Below are 22,302 nucleotides of genomic sequence, written 5' to 3' on the forward strand. Positions count from 1 at the left end.
CAGACCGTGGGTATGGAGGAAGGTACAGAGGTTTCACTGGGAAGCCTGGGACCTTTTCTGGACAGCAGGCAAGTTCAGCATCCCAAATGAAAATCCTGAGCACCGAACCCGGCGCAGCTCCTGGCCAGAGCTGTCTAAGCAAGAAACCCCTCCAGCCCCAAGGGTGCCTCCAGCCCCGTCCCTGCGCCGTCCTCGGGAGCCACTTGATAACTCTGGCATTTCTGGCCAATGCTAGTGAGGAAAAGGAGCTCCATTAATAATCTTCTATTTATTTTAGCACCGCGCAGGAATGTGCCCGGCAGACTAAACACTCCGGCCTCCCCTTTTTTGGGTAGTGCAGGGGCCCAGAAGGAGACCCAAGCACTGAGGGTCTCTTAGCAGCTGAGGTGAAGGCAAGTGCTGGTGTGCTCCGTGCAGCCTCAGCCTGGGGTCACGATGACCCAGAAGGCTCTCGGAGGCAGGGACTTGCCTTCTGCTCTGTTAGTGACACGCTTAACGATCCTGGTCAGTGCTGTGGACTCCAGAGCACTACCGTGATAGAAGTCAAAACCAAAGTGGCCAAAGTCAACTAACGTTCAAGGTAGAATTTGGTAACGGCTCGCTGCCTGCCCTGCTGCCAGCTGCTTCTCTTCCCGGTTGTCTGGGCAAAGGCTGGCTAACGGAGTCAGCCCGTGGTAGACCCAGCCGCGCTGGACATGCGCTACACACGTGAGCATCTCCCATCTAATCTGCCGCAGTAAGGATGGTATTTAGCACTACAGTTCATGAATGATATTTTCATTGTCTCCTAACAAGCCACAGTTGTTGCAGGCTTTTTCCCATCCCTTTAAGAAGTGACTCAGAGGCAGGCAACTGTCGGTGTCTTGGGTGCTATTAATATCTCCATAGAACATGATGATAAGTATTTTTTTTTTTATTTAGGGGGGAATCAGAGGGGAGGATGGGTGTTAAAAAAATAACTCCTCCTTGTGTGGCTGGGCCTTTGTGTGAGCGAGCCGACAGTCCAGCCCACAAAAAGAATTTGCTTAAAATCCTTCCATCCAAAAAGAGCTGACCACACTAGAATAGCGTTATTGGAGAAACTGTGCCAGAAACAGCATTCCTGTGACTGTGGAGAGGAGTGCACAAACTCCAGTTGTTAGTCAAAGACAGGCTGGATTTTTCCATTTTAGGTCTTTGCTTTCAGCGCACATGGCCCGGCTGGTGACCTGGGACCCAGCTCGGTCCCTATCATCTCGTCCAAGCAGGATGCTCGAAGAACCTGTGGGAGAAGCATCCCTGTAAGCGTGGTATTGGTGGGTCTGGGTTAGGCTTTGTGTGGGTGTGGGGTTGCTGCAGCAGAGGATGCGCCATTCCAGAAAAACTGCATCTCCATCCAACGAGGGACCTTCATCCATCAAAGTGCATAAGGGGATGGCTGGCTTAGGGCTCTCCATGTCCTTACAGGGGTGCAGTGGGGCTCGGGAATACAGTTCAACCTACCACCACCCCGCATGCAGAGAGAGCCCCCCGAAATAGCCCCCTGGTCCCCTTCTGTGGTGTCCACAGGGATGGGGGACTGCAGCACCGTATGGGAGCGGAGCTGCTTGCCCCAGCTGGGCTCCCGGACGGTGGAAGGAGAGGTGAGAATGTCATTTAGATCCCAGCTGGCAATTTCCTATCCTTTCCTAATGGACTGAATGCGGTCCCCATAACTATAAATTTTCCTGGCTTGGGTCAGTTGAAATTGGAGACTTAATGCTATAGGAGGGCAGGTTTTTATTCTATTTTTGCGCTCTGTGTAATCACATTGATGGCAGCAGTGTAACAGTCTTGAATTATGGGTGACCAGAGAAAAAAAAGGCACCTCCTTAGCTCCCTGTTGTTATTGTCTCTGGGTGCAGAGCAAAATGTGTAGGCTCCAGGCTAGATTGTGTAAATCTCGTTAGAAAGCCATTCCCAGCTAATGAAACCCTGGGAGAGAGGGATTTGGCTTCCCAGCCTTCAGCCTTATAGCAAAGGCTGGAATAAATCCATCTTCAGTTATGTGTAGGCTGTTCTCCCTTCTCCCCCATTGCGAGTGTGTATTTATTGGTGGAGTCGAGATACTGTCGTCGTTGCTTGAGATCAGCCGCAGGTCAGCAATTTGTTGCATCTGCACCTGAATGATTTCAAGTGACAATTATCTTCTCTTAAAAAAATAAAAACTAGTGTGCAAAGAGATCTCACCTGGTCTTTAATCCTTCTGTGGAAACAGCGATCAGACGTGTAAATAATTATACCTCCCCCACTGCGAGCCCGCTCTGCAGCTTGCGCGGCAATATGTATTAATTCAAGGGGCCAGAGCTGTTAAGGAAAGCTGTTGAAACGAAGTATCGGAGATAAATGCATCTCATCTTTCCCTGTTTGTGTAGGCTGAGAATGTGCCTGCCAGAGCCATAGATCCCACTTGGGGTCATGTTTGTTTGGCTGCGACTTTGTTGCTCTAAGCATGGGTTTACCAGCTCCTACTGTGTGACATACAATTGTCTTTGTCCTCCTTTGCTTGATGACCATTATGGTGTTTGCTGAAGTTTTGAGCGCATCTGCTGTATTATTGGTCTTATTAATATAAAGACGTGGCAGACACCTCGTAACGCAGACTCTGGCTGTCAGCTCCAGGATGTGTGCACGGATGTGCTCCTCCTCTGCAGGTTACGGGGGCGATTTGGAGACCCTGACATCCAGGGCCCGCTGCCCTGCAGAGATCTCTAATCCCTCGTGTTCCAGCCCATCCTTGTACTGTGCCTTCTCTTCCCCATGCAGCACCTCGCTGCAGACACTGAAGCAGAAGTGTTTATTGCTCTGTTCTCTGTTTTTTCTTGTTTCGCCTGTTTTTTCTCACCTGCCTTGCCTAATGCATGCAGGCACAGGGGAGCTTTTTTCCCCTCCATGTCTAACTGGTCTAGACCGTGCTCAGGGTTTGCTGTACGTCCTCCAAGTGTCCGTCGGCTTTTGCTGCTGAGAGCAAAGCTCCGGCCAAGCCTGCAGGGCTGGGGGACGGTGCCCAGCGACGGGGACGTCCCCGCACAGACCACGGCACCTCGGGCGTTTGGGCAGCACAAAGGGAATTGCTGCAGGAGTCCCTTTCTGTGCTCAGGCACAGGGGCTGCCAGCCGCATTGGTGGAGTATTTCAGGCCATCAGTGTTTGGTAAATATGTGCTTGCTTTAACGAAACAAACTTTCTGTGTTTGAAAACAACCTGGGAAATGTGTTTGTCTAAGAAAAGGTGCTGGTGGAAGCAAAATCAGCTGTGCCTGCCTGTCGTGGAAGTGGGAAAACATATAGCCCTCAGCAGGGACTATATGCTACAGCTGAGATGAAAATCCAGTAGTGCAGAAGCATCCAGGCCCTTCTGGGACAGCACAGGTTGCTGGAAATATTTGCATTGTTTTGCATTTGCTTTATCTCCTGCCTGTCCCAAAGAACAGAGGGTATCCTGTGCATATAATGAAGTCTCTGAAGTTTTGAATACTTTTTTTTTTCCTACTCTAACTAATCTTTTTTAATGCTTTACAGCCTCATGTTCTGTAACTGAATGCATTTTATTTAGAAAATAACATTTAGTGCCACTTTGGATTTCCAGTTATTCTTCAATCGGACTTTGAGGGCCTGATGTCTTTGTCATTTCGATACGCACAAACGATGGCAACATCAGAGCAGCCAACAGCAAATTATTTCCACTACTGATTACTAGGCTTGGGAGTAAAATATGCAGGGCCAAATTTAGTCTCAGCATAAATCTATTGAAATGAATTAAAGTATTACACCAGCAGCAAATTTGTCCCACGGCTTCCAAGGATGCTGGAAGAAATCAGAGCAACCATAGCTGTCGGTGAAAACCACTGCGAATGTCTCCTTGCTGCAGCTACTAATGTGAACAGCTCTGGGTTTTCATATGAAATGTCTGGAGTCGATTTGTGCTGCTGCACTGACAGCGCTGACGTCTCGCCTCTTCAGCTCCCGGTGCATGGCAGAGAGTGAGTCTCTCCCACACGTTTTTTGGGCATCAAAAGCTGCCAGCGCTGGGAAGGGTGGGAAGCCGATAGGTGCCTGTGATAACTGCAGGAGCCTCCTCCCTGCTAGGTGACATGGCTCAGTCTGATCATCTCGGGGGCATGCGGCGCGTTCGCAGGCGCTCTGTTTGCTAGATACAGGTAGGAAGTGCCAGCCTGTCTCTGTCCTGTGTCGGCAGCTTTCCCCAACAACCAAGGAGTCTTTTGAGTCAAGGGAAGGGGAGAGACTCAGTGACAGTGGGAAAAGCCTCCCAAGAACGGAAGCTGCAGCGATGCCGACTGTATCTGTCTGTTAGTGTTTGTGACGGACTTTAAGGTCCTTGGCAACACCTTCTGTAACAGGAGGAAAAGATGAGTGCTATACAACAGTAAATGTATTATAATAATGACAGATTTTCTTGTAACTTGTTGCAAAAGCAGAAGCTGCCGGCTCCGACCTAACGGGTGTCCTTCGTACTCGGCGAGGACACAGCGGCTTGATCTGCATGTTGGAGAACTCTAGCGTTAATGCTGGCCTGTGATGAAGCAGCTAATTAATGGCGTCTGCTGCACTGCCAGAAGTGTGTGTGTGTGTGTGTTCGGAGAGGGCAGGAAAAGGATCCGTGCAGGACTGCTTGCTCCGAGGCTGAGCAGCCCTGCAGCCTGCACAGGGCTGGTGCTCCGGGCTTGGTGTCTGCCACGAGAGTGGACCGTTTCCAGGAGCCAGAGGCCATGCCCGGTGCTGCATGTGGCTTTTCTGTGGGACTGGAAACCTGCTCAGGCAGTGATTTGACTTTTACAGGAGATGGGGTTGACCTGAACCTCGCTCCATGCCTTCACCCCATTTCCTCCTCCTTGCCTCGTGGGGTTTCCTCTACGGACTCACCCAACTTGTGCTATCATGCCCCTGTCCTTTGCTAGGTGTGTATATGGGCAGAGATGCGTCCCTCAAGTTTTCTGCCCTTTCCTTGCCGGCGTGGCTCCCTCCCACGCTGCTTGCCGCACACCTCCTCCTTCCCAGCTGCCCGGCGAGGCAGAGCAGTCCTGTCACCTCTGTTTCACAGCCTGGGAATCAAGACAGAGGAGCAGTGACGCTCCTGTTTGTCTAAATTTACTCTTTGAGTCTAAACTGTTACTTCAGGGCTCCTCTGTGGCCTTGAGAGAGCAAGTCGGGCACCTTATCATGGAGCGAGACACCCAAGGTTACCAGCCACGGAATGTGGACAGGGTCAGCCCCGGAGCGTGGCTGGTGCTTTCTCTATGTGCATCCCTACGGGAAAAGTAAAATGCCTTGTTCAGAGTAGTAAACTGGGATAATCCACATGTATTGTCTTGAGGCTTCAATGCAAACAATAACTTAAACTCCAGCCCATCCTGGTCCCGCGGTGCTTTGGGCGGAGGGTGTGCAGGGGCTGCACGGGTACCTGCCGTGCTGGCTGTGGTGGCACGCGCCTGGCTCGTGGTGGGAGCGAACGCGATGCCTTCTGCGTGGAGTGAGCAAACAGCTTGTTTCGACAGCTCTTTGTTTTCCTCCATTTTGATGTGGCCCCTGAAGCTTTGCCGTGTTGTCTCCCGAGATGTTATTTTTGGTAATCAGCCCCCCTCGCCGGCGTGCCTGTGTGCGATAACAGGGCCGGCATGCTACAACTACCATGGGACAGTGGTTTTCTTCTTTGGGGGAAAGGGCTTAAAGCTCATTTTCTTTCAGAATTAGAGAGTTTGGGATATACTTAGGAGGGTTCATTTCTCACACTGGTGGTCAGGTTCCTAAATTATATTTTTGACAGCCGTATGTAATGATATACAAATGGGAAAGTGATGGAGTAGCAGAAAATTGACTGGCAAGGACAGCTTAATGTAGTTAGAGAGCAATACTTACTAAAAAGCCACGGAGACTATGGCAGTGTTCCTGGAGCAAACGAGTAGTAGGACCATGGTCAGGCTGTGAAAACAGTAACGATACGACTCTGTGACCTTTAAAGCTACTTAGAGCATTCAAATGCTTTGGATTTTCAAGGCTCTATAAAATTACACAAACCAGTCATGCCTGTGACTTTCCTCCTAGGTTTCTGCAGTATTTAAACAATTCAAAGAACCCTGAAACGGTTCACAAAATGGGGAATCAAGGGTTGCTTGCGTGCCTGCGTTGCAGCGTGCAGCCATCCTTCATGATCAGCTATGGAAAACAGCCGAGCAGGGTCTGGGATGGCTGTACTGAATCCCCCCCTCCCTGTCCCGAGACTGCCCCAAAACGCACCGTCCCCTTGGAAAGGCAACATCCTGTGGGACGAGCCCCACAGCCCTCCCGGCCAGGCTCCCGCTCGCCCAGCCTGGGATGCGTGATGCTTTCCCGGGAAAGCAGGCAGAGAGGTAAGCGGGCATCGGAGGAGCTGGAGGAGCTGGAAGCCGTCGTTTTCTGCTCAGCCCATTCTCTGGGCAAAGCTGCTGTTGAATAATAATGTCAGTCACACGCGAGGTGCAGGGCAGAGCTGAGGTTGGGCTATTTAAATGATACTTGCGTGTGCCAAGAAAACAAACAGAAAGGGCCAGTCAAAGCTTTTCAGTGTCATTGACACCCTCGGACGTGCCAGAGCCAGGAACAAAGCCCGCATTGTCGCGGAGCACAGCCTGCGAGTCTGTTCGGAGCGGGCAGATGCGGGGTTGCCCACCCTGCTGTGCTGCGGCCAGTTGGCCACGTGGGGTCCCTTTCAAGGTGGGTGGCGAGACATGTCCTCCCGTGCAGCCCTGAGCTTTCTCCTGGGCAAGGAGGGTAAACAAAATGTGGCCTCTGTGTCCCCGTGCGTGCCAGGGGTGGCAAGTGGCCAGGCACTTGAGGGGGGATGCTGTAAGGGCAGGGATGGGGAGAAGCCGTATGGCAGAGGGAGCTCCAGCTCTGCCTCCGTGGTGGCCAGGAGAGGAGTGGCATCGGGACACTGGCCCCGACACGGGGTGCCCAAAGCGTCTTTGGGCAAGTTGCTGCAGACCTTGTCTGCATGTCCCTAGGAAGTGCCGTGCAGAGACCTTCCGCCAAGCGGGCTCTGGAGGAAGAGCAGCAGCGGTTCATCGAGGCAGCCCGGGAATGGACACACGGCGCTGCTCGGGCCGGGCTGCAGCCCTTGTGCTGTGCCCCATTACGCTGCTCTCTCCAGCGCTAGTCCCTCATCTATAAACTGAGGGTAATGTTTCATCTGCTTCTGGGAGCAGCTGTGGTCTATTATTTTGTGTGTACATGTGTTGCCCGTTCCAGCAGGGCTACAACTCTTAAAGCTCCTGGGCATGCCAGAAACGCAGGGAACGCGCTGCCGTTCAGGGGCACTGGGTCTTGGTGACCGTCAGGTGCAGCCTCAGGTCCCTGTGGGTTTGGCTGATTTGCTCCATTGCAGTACATGCAGCAACGGAGCAAGGCAAGGGTTAAGCACGGGGCCCCACTGGAGAGAGGGAAATAACCAGTGTGGCAGGGGAGCGGGAGGGAGCCGTGGGGTCCCTCGCTCTGCAGCGAGCGCTGGGCTCCAGCTGCCTCCCATACATATGCTGCTCATTTTTCATACTGAACACAGCTGCCGCCAGCATCTCTTTCCTACCCCTGTTCCTGCCAGTTTTATGAGAAAAGAATAAAGAGGGGAAACAGATAACTGCAGAGGTTCATTTGCCAATTGTCAGGCTGCCGGTGCATCAGAAATAGAGTCATCGGTCTGCTTCCTCCACCGCACCGGGGCGGCGCAGGCATCTTTTCATTAGCAGCATTATTTATTCATGGCCCCCCCAAGCTCCTCTCCTTTTTGGAAGAAGGGACCTGCTGGTGCTCCCGTTTTTTCCAGGGTGGCTTTGGCCTTGATTAGCTCGCTCCGTGTGTGGGTAGGATGGGAGAAGTTGCCTTTCCCGGAGACCTCAGCCGCTACCCGGGGGTGAAGCCCTTCCCTTCGCCGGCGGGCTGCTATCGATCGGATCAGCAAGGGCAGGCGAGGGCGGTGGGGTATGGCTGATGCTGCAGGCTGCCCCTCTTTCTTTAGCTTGGTAATTAGAAGCTCTCAGAGAGAGGGAAGAGAGGTCACGCATGGAGTGGGCCTATTAACCCTGTCCCTTGCCAGCTACCCTGCAGAGAAATGCCCTTCAAGCAGCTGCTCTGGTGCAGGCTTCCAGCAGGAAGGCAGCTGAGGGGAGGGAAGATCCCCTTCCACCTCCTCTGCCCCACAGGTGGGTGGGGATTCACCTCCCATGGGAGGTTTGCAGCTGAAAAACGTAAAGGCAGGGACTAAATTTTGCTTAGAAATGTTGGTAGACTCATCTCTCTCATACGGCAGCAAGAACCACCGTGGTGGTGCCCCAAGTCCTGCCAGAAGCAGTTGCCTTGAGGCGAAAGACAGAAAGCAGGTCATATACCCACCAGTCCTTCTCCTGGTGCATCCTCACAGATTTTTGGCATTCCCAAGTTGGCCCTTAATGAACTGATCTTCCATGAGTCTGTTCAATGCCATCTACTTTCAGCCTCCTGGGACAACAAGTTGCACGTTTCAATAGCTGGGAGGACCATCCCCCTCGTTTCCAGCCTCGCTAGAAACTGAGGGCTACCAATTTTCACGCAAGCCGATTTATTTTGTGGTTTCAGTCAAAGTCCATTCAACCCCATAGCTTTTCCTAGAGCAGATCTGTAGGTAGACTCAGGAGCAGTCTGCAGGATCCCCCTCGCAGTCTGCCGGATCTATTGCTGTACTGATGCCAGTGATATTTATGGAAATATATGCAGAAGTTCCTCAGGCTCTGATGGAGCAGAAATAGTTTCATAGCATTATTTGCCCAAAATGCCACCGTTTTGAGTGCTGTATCCGGACAGTGAGAAGCTGATGTCAAAGTAACTGTTTACAGCAGGAGCTGATATGGCTTCTAGGGACAAGTGACTTAGCATTGCAGCACTAGGAGCGTTAATGCAGCAATTCTGAAGTTTATGTATAAGCTCTGAGCTTATATCACCTCTGCCTTTCGTCAAAGCAATGCCATAGCCCCAGAGCTCCTCTTTGATTCTGCTTCTCCCATGCAGCAAAACAGCAGCCCAAGGAAAAGCAGGTAAAGATGAAAGCTAAACTCTTTGCCCAACCTTCTCTGGCTACAAAAACCGTTCCAGCTTTTATTTCAGATAATGGGAGGTCCTTGGTTAGTTTTCCCAGTTTCCCAGGGGCATTTCCAAGCCGCAGGCAGCGGTGTTTGCTCTGCGGTGTGCAAAGGGAGGGGAAGTGGGTGTTTGAAGTGCTGACTTGGTGGTGGCACTGAAAATGAAGTCATGTCCCAAAGGATGGGAATGTTGTGGGGAAGATTTGATGGGTGAAAACCACCATGTTGTGACTTGTGACCCACCAAAACCCCTAATAGTGTGTTTAAAGTAAACCCCAGACTAGCACTGTTTCTTCTGCCTCTGTCTTGGCAAGTTGCCTTTGGCTTCGAGGCCTCCTATCACTCATCTTGTGGTTAGCTGGTCAGGAGTCACCCTAGTAGTTAGGAAAGGAATGTTAAAGGCCTGTTGTGTAAACCAACCGCTGTCTGAACAGACTTTGTTTTCAATGTAAATCTTCTGCAGGGAATGATTTAACCTTCATTTATTCTTTTTTTTATTATTTCATTAAATAAGATTTATACAGGTATAGTATTGGAAAGGTCATCCATCCCCCGAGCTGTGGGAAGAGCTCTGCGCATTCCTCCCTCTTCACTTTCCTCCTTTACCCCTTGTTTCGGGGTGGGAAAGCACAAAGACTGGGTTTTGTTGCCTTCCTGGGAAGTTAATTTATATCTGCATGGTACACACAACCCCCTCAGCCCTCCTGCCCCCCATTCCCACACTTCATGAATCCTCCAAGCTCAGTGGTATTTCAGCTGGAGTACCCGGGAGCCCCATTTAACCGCTTTTGCCCAAGGGAGTGCATCCCGGCTGAGGGGAAGCAGGGGGGTTATTCCACTCCTCTCACTAAGAAAACACTAGATGACGTATCTGATGACTGCAGCAAGGACCTGGGGTTTGGGCTCAGGTTTTCTGGCTTGCCATGCTGCTAGCGATTCGCTCTGCAGACTTTCTGCAGGCTGCTCCTCTTGTATCTCTGAAATGAGATATTTTATGTTTTTCTTGTTTACTGATATGTTATGAGGCTGAATGAGGGTTTTTTGCAAAGGTATTTAAGATCCACAGCAGCAAAGCATCAGTGATTTGACACGCCAGCATAGGTGTGCTTACAGTCGTGCTCTGTTTATCCTGCCAGCTGGGCTGGCCATCCAGCTCTGAGCACAGCATCTACCGAGAAGCATCCCTAGTCACATAGAGAAGGCTTCATCCAGGCACGAAGGTTTACAAGCCGAGGCGGCAGAGCTGGAAAGGATGTTTTGCAGCTTTCCTAGCAGCAACCTGTTCTCCAGGGCTTTCCTGAACCCAGAGAACAGATGGTCGGGCTGGGGGCTGGGATGCAAGGACGAGGGACTCTTGTTGACATTACCTTTACCAGAGTTGCCTTTCATCATTAGCATGTAAATGGCACCAAGCACCCAGGAATTATCCATCTATGATCTCTTCATTAGAATAGGCCTCTGATCAGGTTAATCTTGCTTTCCCCTGTGGAAAGGAGGATGCTGAGCAGCTGTATCCCCCAGCAAGTGAAGGTAGAGTGAATTTCTGAGACGGAAGGATGCTGCGAGCATCGGGTTTTAAGTGAATTGGCAGTGATTGCTTTGGCTCTTGCACAGAAATGCAAGGGCTGAAGTAGCGGTGTTGATGGTAGTACTTGAGACTGATGGGACTAGTCCTTTGCAGCAGGTGCCCTGGAATACGTGTGGGGTGGATGCTGGCTAGCCCGGGTCTCCTGCAGAAAGGAGGGGAGCGGAGGAAGCTTCCAGCCTGGTGCCTTTTTTCAGCCTCTCAATGGTCTGCTCTCCCTCTTGGGACGTAGAAGCCAAAGCAAGCATGGGGGAGGGCGGAGGAAATGTGTTTTAACAGTAAATATGGCCTTGTTATTTATCAATGCAGAGTAATTGAAGTAATTTCATGTCGTTTTTAAATGCAGTGCCTAGGGATCTAATCTATCTGTCTAATATTAATGGGTAATATTTGGTTGCCTCATTCATTCATTACTGTTTTCATTAAGACTCTAATCCCATTTAGGAGTCTGTTTGTCATTTTAAACTCCTCTGTTTTATCTTAGCCTGCCACAATCCTTTTTAACAACTTAACTGAATTCATGAGTTCTAGGCTAGCAGCTTGGGGGAAGGGGCCTCTGCTGTCTAGCATGTGGTTTTTATGGGGAGAGAGGAAAAACAGACGGCTGAAGGCAATTGCAAGCAGCAGGCACTGAGCTTTCCTGTGATACACACCACTGAGATTTAGGTCTTTCATAACAGATCTGGATGTCTGCGTTTCAGAACATGGAGCTCCCTTCTCTGACACAGAGAGTGCATTGACACCTACTTTGAAACCTCCATCATTTCCAAACCAGTATAAGAAGCTGCTTGGAGCAGGGCCGTTGTTTATAAATGCTCGGGGTGTTTCCAGACAGGCGTTACCATTCTCTCCAGGGTATCCCCGCTTCCAGTCATTATCACATCGCGGGTGCTCCAAGGCCGGGGTGGTGCTGATGAGGGCTGCGGGGATGTACATGGAAATGTTAACCCCCAGAACTTCTGTGCTGGGGCAAACTCTGAGCAGCGCAGTCTTTGATTTCAAGGTGAAGCAAGCTGCGTCAGTGCGGCTGGTACCCGCCAGCGTGGCGCTTGCACCAGTGCTGCTGCCCAGGGAGCAAACACCCCGCAGGAGATGGGGCCGGAGGGACGGCCGTTTGCTGCAGGCCCCAGGAGGGGAGGTTTGTCCTGCTGTAGCTCATGTTGCAAATATTCCCAGCTGGGCATCTCCTGACGGGACCAGCGTCAGCCCTAGAGACGGCATGGCTGTTTGCTGTCCAAGCTTGCATGGTCTAGGGACAGCGTTAACACAAACCTGGCCTTTTTCTGCCTAAAGCCCTGCAGAGCATCGCACAGAAGAAATGAAGGGACTTCAATAAAGTGAACTGAGATCCTCTCTCCAAGGAGGAAACAGCAGAGACTGAGATGCCCCTGCCTGCACCATCCAGCGTGATCGCTGCAGACAAAAGTAAATACCGAGTCAGAGCTGTGACCGAGGCGTTTTGTGCCGCAGAGCAACCTCTTCCCACCCCCTGATGCCAGGGGCTCTGTCCCCTGTCCTAGCTCTCCTCCTGGCCGGGTCCCCGCACCCTCGGGCTGCAAAGCACCTAGGAAGCCTTGGCGGGGTCCCCGCAGTGCTGCCGGACATCACCTGTAGTGCCGAGTGGGCGGCAGAGCCGGGCATCCCCTGCGCTGCGAGGCGTCCAAGTCTAATTAGAGTCCCAGGGAATAGAACCATTGTGCTGTTAATGACTCTCTGGCAATGTTCTGACTAAAACAGTAATTTTAATAAGCGCAGCCCAATTGTAAGTGTTCGTTGAACACCTAATTACATTGGTTATAACTCCAAAATTATTCAGAATTCTATTTTTGCCACTTCCTTGCAAAATAGAGAGGGAAAGAAGCACACTCTTTATAATTATTCACCTTAATTAATTTTCTGAGCTTCTGTTAAAACTTTTAAATGACTGCAGGGAGTGTGCTATGAGTTACATGGCAGCAAGGCAAAGCACTGAACGCAGAGGCCGTGAACTGATGCGAGATGAAAGTTTACTGTGTTGGATTGATCCCCACCTGAGCCCAGAAATTTTGGAAAGCTGCTCCCCTTTTATCCTTATTAATTAGTTCCCCTGAGGCCTGGACTAATCAGTGCTGCAAAGGCCACTGCTCATTGGCTGGGTGGCGGTGGCAGGGTGGTCTCGCCGAGCAGCGTGCCGTTCGTCAGAAGACGGTGCCAACGCTTCAAGAAGCCACTTCTTATGGCGGCAGTGATGTCCCCCAGCAGGGACGTGCGGATGTGCCACGCGGCCGCTCTGGGCACATCAGCCCCTCGTCCTGAAACCCGGAGCAAGCCCAGAGGAACCTCCCACGGGCAGCGGGGAGGTTGTGTCACCCTGGCCGGTGCCAGCAGCACACAGAGCGGCTGCAGAGGATCTCCCGCCTGGACGGAGCTGCTCGGTGGCAGTGCTGTGCAGCAAGCCTGGAAAAAGCACGATTTCCAGAAACTCATTTGAACTTTTTTTTGCAGTCAAGAACAAAAATGCAGCTCCCCTGAGGCGTGGTGGTTTTCTAGGGAAGGAAACGTGTGGATGTATTGCAGCATAACCTCGTTTTTGTGGTGGAGACCTTTAGCATCTCATTCCTTGTTATTAGAGTGCATAAACATTTATCACATTACCCCCTTTTCTTGTCAAGACAGTAGAGTTTCTGTGGGTCGGTTCTGTGGGGAGGACAGAGCAGCTTGGTGTCCCAAATGAGACAGACACTCTGCTGAGGATCCCGTACTCCCCAGCTGCGGTGCACGCCGTGTGTGTAGGGGGGCACCGGGCTCCCCAGCCAGCACCATGCGGGGCAGGAGCAGCCCGGGGGAGCTGGGCGGGAGTGAGCGTGGCGGGCATGTGGCTGCACCTCTGTGGTCAGGTTTGACCTAATTATGCAATCCATAAATTTTGCTGCATTTGCTGATTCCAGAAGCCTGTGTAAATACTTCAACCAGTGTTTTTATTTCTACGCTGGAAATGAAAGAATCGCTTCCTAATCTTGTACGTGCACAAGGTTTTCCTGCTGGCCTGCTCTCCGGTAACAGTGGACACCCGTAGCTGATAGAGGTGGCCATGCGTCCCCCTCCCCTCGCTTCCCAGATGCAAATGGTCCGTGCAAAGCAGGAGGGAGAGCTGATGCTGCCAAGCCACTTTGGAGCGGTGGCTGTGACACGTGTGCTGGCGCTGGCGTGCCGGGGGCTAACTCTGAGCGTGGGGTGGGCATGTGAACAGCAGCATGGGATCCCAAACCCTATGTACACCCCTGAGGGTTGCACTACGACGCACAGCTGGGATCCGAGGGAGGGCGAGGGACCAGGACACCCAATCCGGGAGGGGGCATGGTCAGTGCCTGTGCCAGGCGGGTGGTACCCTGCCCCTGCATGAGTCCGCTGTGCAGCAAGCATGCGGCAGCGTTGCCTGCCGAGGGCAGAGGAGGAGCTGCCAGGTTGAACAGACCGACCATTCGGTGAATGGTCGCGGGCGGCCCGCGTTTGAGATGAAAACCCATTTCTCCTTCTCCAGGTTTACATGACACTGTGCTGCTCCTGGGAGCAGGGATGGGATCTCTGCTGGACACTTTGTTATTCCAACAAATCTCACTCAGATGTTTCATACTGATGGAATGATTAACTCGAGTCGTTGTAAACCACGGGAAAGCATTTGCCTGCAGGAGCCCCTGTGCCAGAACACAAGTCTGCTCTGAGCCTGAGTCCTGCCAGCTGCTGCTGGGTTGGATGGAGGAAACTGTGGCTTGAGGACGATTTTACAGCTTGATTAAGCCTTACTGTGGGGCATTTGCTGTTTTTTCACTCTTTCTTGCTTCCTAGAGGAGTCTGCCCTTACTTTCATCATCTCCTTCAGGAGCCTAGCGCTGTACGTGGAGGGCAGCTGGGAGCCAAGGAGACAGGTACGCTTGGAGAAGGTCTGATTACTTGCTAAGAAAGCTATCCGGTCTCCTGTGCTCAAACACAGCTTGTCCTCATAAGATGCTAATGAGGTTCTTATAGCAGTAAAGCCAAACTCATTGAAAAGGTTGCTTGGATCAGAGTTTAAGGGACTTTCTCCGCATGCATCTGCAGCGCTGTAATTAAATAATCCCTTTGTAGTCATGGAAACGTTGCCTCTGTGTCCTCTCCCACTCACTGCTTTTCTGCCAAAAGTTACAGGCATTGATTTGGTTCTGACAGCCCTTCAGTAGCTCTGATAATCCTCTCTCTGCTGAGCGGCATGGGAGAGGAGAGCCAGGTCCTCCAGTAGCTGCTGTACCTGTCAGAACTCCCCCTCATCCGCTCCTGGGTGCGTGCCTTCATCTATTACAGGGACTAATGGCTGTCCCTGATGGAGCAGGTATTCCTGCCTTCGGCAGCTCGGCAGCACTTTGGGGATGCTCCTCAACGCTTTTCAGTTAAAACGCTCCCCCTTTGCCTTCTTCCCTGTGTCCTGGCTGCTCCCCTATGCGATGCACTGGCTGCATCCCACTCGCTGCTGGGTCTTCCAGGCTCGCTGCTGGCATCAGTCTTAGTGTGTCTGAGATCTTCACCAGCTCTGCTCGAGTCGAGAATAAGTCATTTCCAGGTAGGACTTTTCATACAGCTTGGGGCGGATTGGACCCACAGGTCTTGCTCAGCAAAGCAACAAGTGCTCCGCAGCCCTGCACGCTGGTTTTTTCCTTGGCAGAAACGGTATCACAGGAGGACTGCAGATTTGAACAGTTCTGCATGAAGGCACAGGGAGGAGAAACAGCGGGAAGAAGAGTCTGTCAAACTTTTTACAAGCCTCTGAGAAAGTTTGGCTTTATTTTCCCCAGCTCTGTCACCCTGACACGTTAGCGGCTGGAACTGATGAGTCCTCCTTGCGCCTTCCCACACTTTTTCGTGTCTCCTGCAGCAGCACAAAGTGGTGTTTTTTCATGAATGAAGGGAAGAATAAAATCTCATTGGAAAGTTCATCAACTTTGGGCTCCTGCTCACTGAGTGATAGATAGCTTTAATTACATTGAACTAGTTGGCATCTCTACTACACTACCCAAAGTCATTAAAAATAGATTTTCTGTTTGAACTCCAGCACCCTGAGGGGGTCTGCAGGCAGCGTGCCGTGGCAGTGGGACACTGTCTCCAGCCAGGGAGGTCAGAGGCCTGTGCTGGTAGCAGGCATAAGCTATGGAAACTTTGCTTTGTTTGTTTATTTTATGTATTTATTTATTTGGAACTGGATTGTCGCGCTTATTTTAGTTTCTCTGGGGGCTGGCAGAGTTTGAGTTCATGTGTTTTGGAGAGTCTGTATTGGTTTTTGTTTGGGGTTTTTTTGCTGATGTTGCGGGTCAGGCAGTCAAGGAAAGCGGTAATGAGACTTTATCATTTAATTATTGAGAAGCAGGTTCATAAATAGGGAACTGAAAAACTCAGCAGCAGAGTTTCGGCGTGGACAGAAGGAAGAGAGGTAGCAATTGGGCTGGAGGGAGGAGGGCTCTGCCCTCAGAAGTAAGGAAATTCCCCAGGAGTGTTGTTTTCTTGGCTGTTGTCCTTCGTGCAGATGCTCCTCAGCTCTGCTGAATTGCTTTATCATTTTGCATTCGCTGTGACCACACTGATGTGGAGTGCCTGCCACCTTTTCTTATCCCCGAAATGACTTGCTGCCTGCTTCAGCAGAGGTATGGCCTCGCGGATGTCTCCGGGCTCTGCAGGGGAGCAGCAGTCCACCTTGCAGGCAAGGAGGTGCAGGATTTGAGGCTGCATTTGGAAAATTCCTGCATGCCTCTGCTTGGCTTCAGGACTTCTTGCCTCATGTTTCTGGTAGCTGGAGCAGAAATCTCAAGGCATCCAAAATCGGCATCCGCTTTTGAAAGCTCAAGCTTTGCTGTGAGGTCTGCGAGCGCTCCAGGATGGGGGCTGAAGTCGGGGGCTCTGCTCTCTGGGTGCCGCAGGACCTCGTGCTCCTGCTCTGCGGATAAGTTCATCAGTTCAGGCAACAGCTTTCTCGGGGCTTAATCTGGGGTGGGGAATACACTCCCGAAGTGGTGATAGACCTTCTCAGATGTTTGCTCTGAGTGCCAGGAGCATTCCTCTGACCTATCTTCTCTAATGTAAACAAAGAGAAGTATTTGCATTTAAAAACTAAATACTGAAAACCAGAGGCCTTTCCAAATAAACCATTCTGCTGCACACAGAGCTGCCCCAGGGGCCGGTGAGGATGAGAGAGCAAATAGACCAGGCTGTGACAGATGGGAGTCACATTGGTTATGCATAGCTGCGAGGTGCTGGTGCCCGCTGGGATCGGGATGCCGGAATGGGGATGCCACGAGTGCCTGTGACCATCGGAGCAGGGCTGGGCAGGCAGGACCCAGCGGTGGCCACGATTTGGGGTTACTGAGCGGGTGCCTGATGACTGCACCCACTCCTTTCCTGCTCTCTGCCTTTGGCAAGCCGTGGGCCCGCAGAGCCGGCACTGCACAGCTCGCGGGCAGGATCTCTCCTTTCTCCCTCGCTGCCCTCTCCGCTGCCTTGCCGTGGGCAGCTGCCAGGCAATCAGCCGCCTCGCGGCTGCGGGCAACAAACCGCTCCAGACTTCGTTGGTTCTGCTGTATCTGGTTACTGGCAGAAACGTTTCATTCCTCGCTTGAGCCACCTGTGGCCATAAAATCTGCCGAGACTGATCCTCTGAAGCCTCGTTCCCCCTTTGCTGCAGAGCTGCGCTGCCGGCGCGGGCAGTGGGAGGGTGTGCAGGCAGGGACTCGCGAGGAGGGGCTCGCCGGACGCCTCCTTCGAGGCCGAGCAGGATCCGCTCCCATCGTCAGGAAGGTCAGCGTGCTGCTGTGATGCTTGACGGACGGAGATATGCGGGTGGCTGTGCTTGTGACAGCGATGGCCGCTGCCGTACCAGAGACTATCAGCAATCCCTCTGCTCTCTTCTCTTTTATTTTCCCTTCTGGTTTTCCTTTCAGTGCTTTTCTGTCTCATTTTCTTACTATTTCCTTCCTATTCAGCTGCTGCTTTGCATCCCCCCTCTCTTTTTTCTTTCCTTGATGGCAGTCCGTGGCTGAAGAGGGCATGGGGGGAGGTTCTTGGACTTGGGAGTCCGCTGTCCCCCGCCCCAATCCTTGTTTTCCTTCCACCTGCAGACATTGGTGTTCCTTGTCTTCTCTTCTTTCCCCAGCACAGCGGTTCACACGCACAAATGCTTTGGTCTCGTAATGATAATTAGGCTAGCAGAGAACAGTTTAAAAATACTTAAAGCCAAGAGAGTGTTTCCAGCCTGCCATCAGGAAGAGTAAGGACATCTGAGCTTTATTTCTGTACTGTCTCTGAAGGAAATATAGCTTTCAGTCTTCTGTGTTCATGATAGGTATGGGATAATAGATGGATATATCCTATTCTTAACGGTATTGCTCTTGTTTTTCCATTAAAATGAAACGTATTCTTTAGAGGGTCGGAATATTTTCGATATTTGGGTCGTGGATGGTAAGGATGGTCAATTATGCGTTAGTACTGTGAGAGCTGGGCAAGTACTGCAAAACCCCCCAACGTTTTTCATGCATGCAAATATTTAAAAGCTTTCTGTTCATAATCTTTTTGAACTTCTTCATTTAAACGTTTACTTGGGTATGGAAGCAATGCGGGTTTTCTGGCATTAATTTTTGTGAAGGGTGAATTTCAAAGTCACGGGCATAAGTATTGAAGAAAAGCAGATGGTTTGTTCTTCCCCGAAGTCTTAGACCTTCCTCCAGCCAGGGACCAGAAACCTGCGGCCACGGGGTGTATCCGAGCGGTGAGGGCTACAGAAGTGCTGACCCAGAGGCACCCAATGTCCTTGGTCGGACCAGGTACCCCAGCTCAGCCGGTGCCAGCCCACCCACGTGCCTCTGCCAGGTCTGCTTCGGTCACCCAACGCTGAATGCCACAAAGAGGAGAACGGGTAAAGTTATCTGCCCTGCATTTGCAGGCATTACAAAGAAAAGATCAAATGGTCCCATTTGGGCTAGAAACCTGCAACTCTAGGCATCGTTCAAAATTTCTGTGTAATTTTTAAAGAATTATCATGTGCAGAAGCCACAGCTTCTGAGCAGAAAAAGAACCCGAATGCCTAACACAAAATCATCTGTAACGAACTGTTATTCATATAATTCAAATCCTCCGTTATTTATAGAGCGCCACGAGAGCATCTAGCTCTTCACAAACATAAAACAAGCCCTGAGCTGCATATAAATCACAGGGACAGATCCTGTCAAGCCTCACATTGTGGGTAAGAGGTGGGGGATCAGCAGTACCCGATGATTTGGGGGCTGTCCTGACCTCCAGGGTGGGTGAGAGCCATCCCACCAACACGGCTCAACCTGCTGGGCGGATTTTAGGGGAAACCCAGCAACCTCCCTTCGCTGCATCCTGCGGCGGCTGGTGACTCCCACAGGGGCTGCTCAGAGCCACCGCAGCTCCATGGGCTGCTTGTTTGGTTTGAAAAACATACGTTTGCTCCTGGGTTCCCATCCAGGAGCAGTGCGATGTCTGCATCTCTGGTCTGCGCTGGGAAATTTTGGATCATCGCCGGCGATGGGGTGGGTGTGGGCATGGCTGCAGGGCCATGGCTGCAGATCCACGTCCAAACCTTGGGTCGGCCGCCCCGGGGAGGCTGTGCCTGCCGCCGGGCTGGTGGGCTTGCTCCCTCACCACCGTGTTGTCTGTAAAGTGCTTTGAGGTCCTGAGAGGGAAAAAGCAAAGCGGGTAAAAGCGTGTCACGTGCGGCCACCCGAGGCGCAGACGAGACCCCAGGAGGGCACCCCGGCTGCCTTTTGCAGCCAAGAATCAAACCCAAGCCCTTTCTTTACACCTCTGTGCTATTCCATCACCCTGCATTTCTCTTCTCCATTTCTGAAGCTCTTTACAGCCATCACAGGCTAAATGCATGCCTGGCGTACCTGGCTCTGCCTCTCACACCCCCTCGGTCCCTGCCCCGCTATTCCAGCTCCAGGGCTGCTTTGCTCTTAGCGTACCCCAAGCTGAGCCCTGTGCCCATCCCACGGACTTCATCTCATCAAAAAAAATACCCAGCCCTGCACATCCACGCGCAATTTTTGTTTTAGGAAAAGCTGTTAAGTAGGGCTGAGGAAACAAGAAGAATAGCAGCCCTATTGGTGTCGTGTTTAGAGAGGAACTGGGTTCTCACTGTGTCAACAGCACTTGGCGTGAAAGTGGCCGTTGTTTGGCGAGACACTGCTCCTTTCACCCCGCGCGCCCCAGCTGCTGGGAGCCGGGCGCTGTTTTTGAAGGACAGAGCGAGTGCAATGCCGACAGTTGTTTTAATTTTCAGCCAGTTGCAGGCATCACTCCCGGGGCCCGAGGGGAGCAGCCTGCGCTGCAGGGCGGCTGTGCTGGGGACAGCAATAATTATTTACAGTATTTGATAATAGAAGTGTAAATGCATTGAAGAGGGACTGGCACCGGCAGGGCCATTGCAGGAGCACCACGCTGCAGCATCAGGACAAGTGATGCAAACGTACCATGCCCGCCGGAGGTGGCAAGGGATGGGTTGGAAAGGTTAAAGTGGAATTTCTTCACTGGAGTCACGCCAACGACCCATGGTTAAGGCTTTGTGTCATTTTGGAGCCTTCGGGGTTTTCAGTGCTGATAAACGGGTCAGGACTGTGCTACACCTCAGCTTCGCATAGGGACCTTTCGTGTGTGCGATAAGTGCGAGAGGGGGTTTGCAGCAGCCGTCTGTGTTGGTGTTCCCTTGTGCACTTCCCTCTCTCTTCTGCTCTGGCATCTCTTGCTTGGGAGAGACGGGTGGCCCATGCGGGGGTCGTGCCTGGGGCGGCCAAGTCCATGCTGGTGCTGGAAGGGCTCAGGGTGGCGAAGGAGGAGCAAGTAGTGAAATACACACGTAGGCTAAATAAGCTGCCAACCTGCAAAATCCCAATGAATTTTATTCCCTGCCAGCTTTCCTCCCTGAAGCAGCTTCCCCCGCGGCAAGTGTAAGGTAGCAAACTGTAAATCAGGGAGGAGAGGACGCAGCTTTCGCCCCGGGAGCGTCTCTGGGCAGGGAGATCAGGATGGTTTCTGGTGAGCTGGCGCCGGGAGGCCAGCCGGGCTCTGGGCTGCCCGTGATTCATGGTGTGGCAGCACCCGAGGGACGGAGTGACTTCATGACTCGGTCCCCAATATTTCCTCTTCTTGGCTGGCTTCTGCAGGGATATTGAAACAAATTCATTTGTGAATCGCTGTTGTGTTACTGGAATCAAACTGGCGAAGCAGGACCTGGAGCTGCTCTCATTTCGCTTGCCCGCTGTGCAGAGAGGAGCACTGAGCCCATGTGTTTGCTTCCTTTGCAGGTGTCCCGCGTGCCCGTGGAGTCCTGCGAGCAGTACACGACCTGCGGGGAGTGCCTGAGCTCGGGAGACCCCCACTGCGGCTGGTGCACGCTCCACCACATGTAAGTCCAGCCTTGGCCATTTTGTTTGAGCTGCTGGTGGTGATGATAAAAGCAGCTTTCAGTGCCCCCAAGCGCCTCCCACGCAATCTTTGCAAAAGCGAATTAGGTTGAAGTTCCTTAAATCCATCCTTCCCTTCCCTGGACGTTCCCTGCATTGCAGCGGGAATGCCATCGAAAATCCCTGAGCTTCTGGGAAGAGATAAAGGAAAACAAATTCCTGCTTTAGGAGTGGTGTGTCGCACACCGCACGGAGAGGGTGCCATGGACACGACGGGAAAGCAGAATTTAAACCGGTAGGAACAAAGACCTCGTGTTTTGCACACTCCTGCTTGCCCAAGCCACAAGTCCCTCCCAATTAACAGGGAATTTTTAAAGGCAATAGTAGACTTGATTATATGAGTGGGACTTTGCTTTCAGAGAAGTTACAGCACTGGAACAGAGCAGAGCACCAAGCCCTATTAAATGTATCAGGAAGAGATATTTAAATTCTGCAAGGAAAGGTCAGAGGGTCTCCGCTCCAGCCGTCCCCCATGGGGCAGAGCCAGCAGTGCAGGGCTCGGAGCTGGCAGCGCCTCACGCACATCAACAGGCACAAAGGGCTAAGGGTTTTTGGTTTTTTTTTCAGGGGAGCTCCAGGAAACGCTCTCTGCATTCAGGAGGTGTCTGTGTCCTTCCTTTCTCGGCCCTGCCATAATAACGATCACTTCCTAAGGCGGAAGGGGGACCACCAGGCAGAGGCAGATCAGGGGAGGAGGGGAAAGCCTCGAGGAGGCTGGAGGAGAGGAATAGAAATCCCTCCGGCCGCGTGCCAGCTTGCAGAGCAGCCCCGTTAAATGCATGGAAATTGGGGCGGAGGCAGAGTTCAGGGACCCGCACAGCAGCGCTTGGCCACTTGCCTGAGGAGCAGGTGCTGGAGGGGGAGCGGTGAATGGCAGGCTCCTCTGCAAATCCAGCCTGGATTCGGGACCTGTGGGCTCCCCCGAGGCTTGCTTGGTTTGCAAAGAGTCGTTGCCACACTTGAGGAGATGCAGGAGAACCATTGCAGCCACTGGCCCTGAGCATCCCGCAGGCTCCACGCAGGCAGGGGCTGGGGGCGGTGGCAGAGCAGCCCCCACCAGCAGCACAGCAATGTGGAGCACAGGCGCCCTGGGCATCTTTTTTTTTTTTTTTTTTTTTT

The 22,302-nt window shown here is 52.1% G+C and overlaps 1 protein-coding gene across 1 annotated transcript in view; it reads left to right on the top strand.

Moving 5' to 3' along the window:
• PLXNA2 (plexin A2) overlaps positions 1-22,302 on the top strand; it is a 158,329-nt gene that overhangs the window by 62,712 nt on the left and 73,315 nt on the right. Inside the window, exon 4 of the mRNA XM_009272745.2 lies at positions 21,025-21,125. Within this exon, the coding sequence (XP_009271020.1) occupies positions 21,025-21,125 (101 nt within the window). The remainder of the gene's footprint in view (positions 1-21,024; positions 21,126-22,302) is intronic.

Source organism: Aptenodytes forsteri, unplaced genomic scaffold (genome assembly GCF_000699145.1).
Source record: "Aptenodytes forsteri isolate BGI_AS27 unplaced genomic scaffold, ASM69914v1 Scaffold142, whole genome shotgun sequence".
Taxonomy (NCBI): Eukaryota; Metazoa; Chordata; class Aves; order Sphenisciformes; family Spheniscidae; genus Aptenodytes; species Aptenodytes forsteri.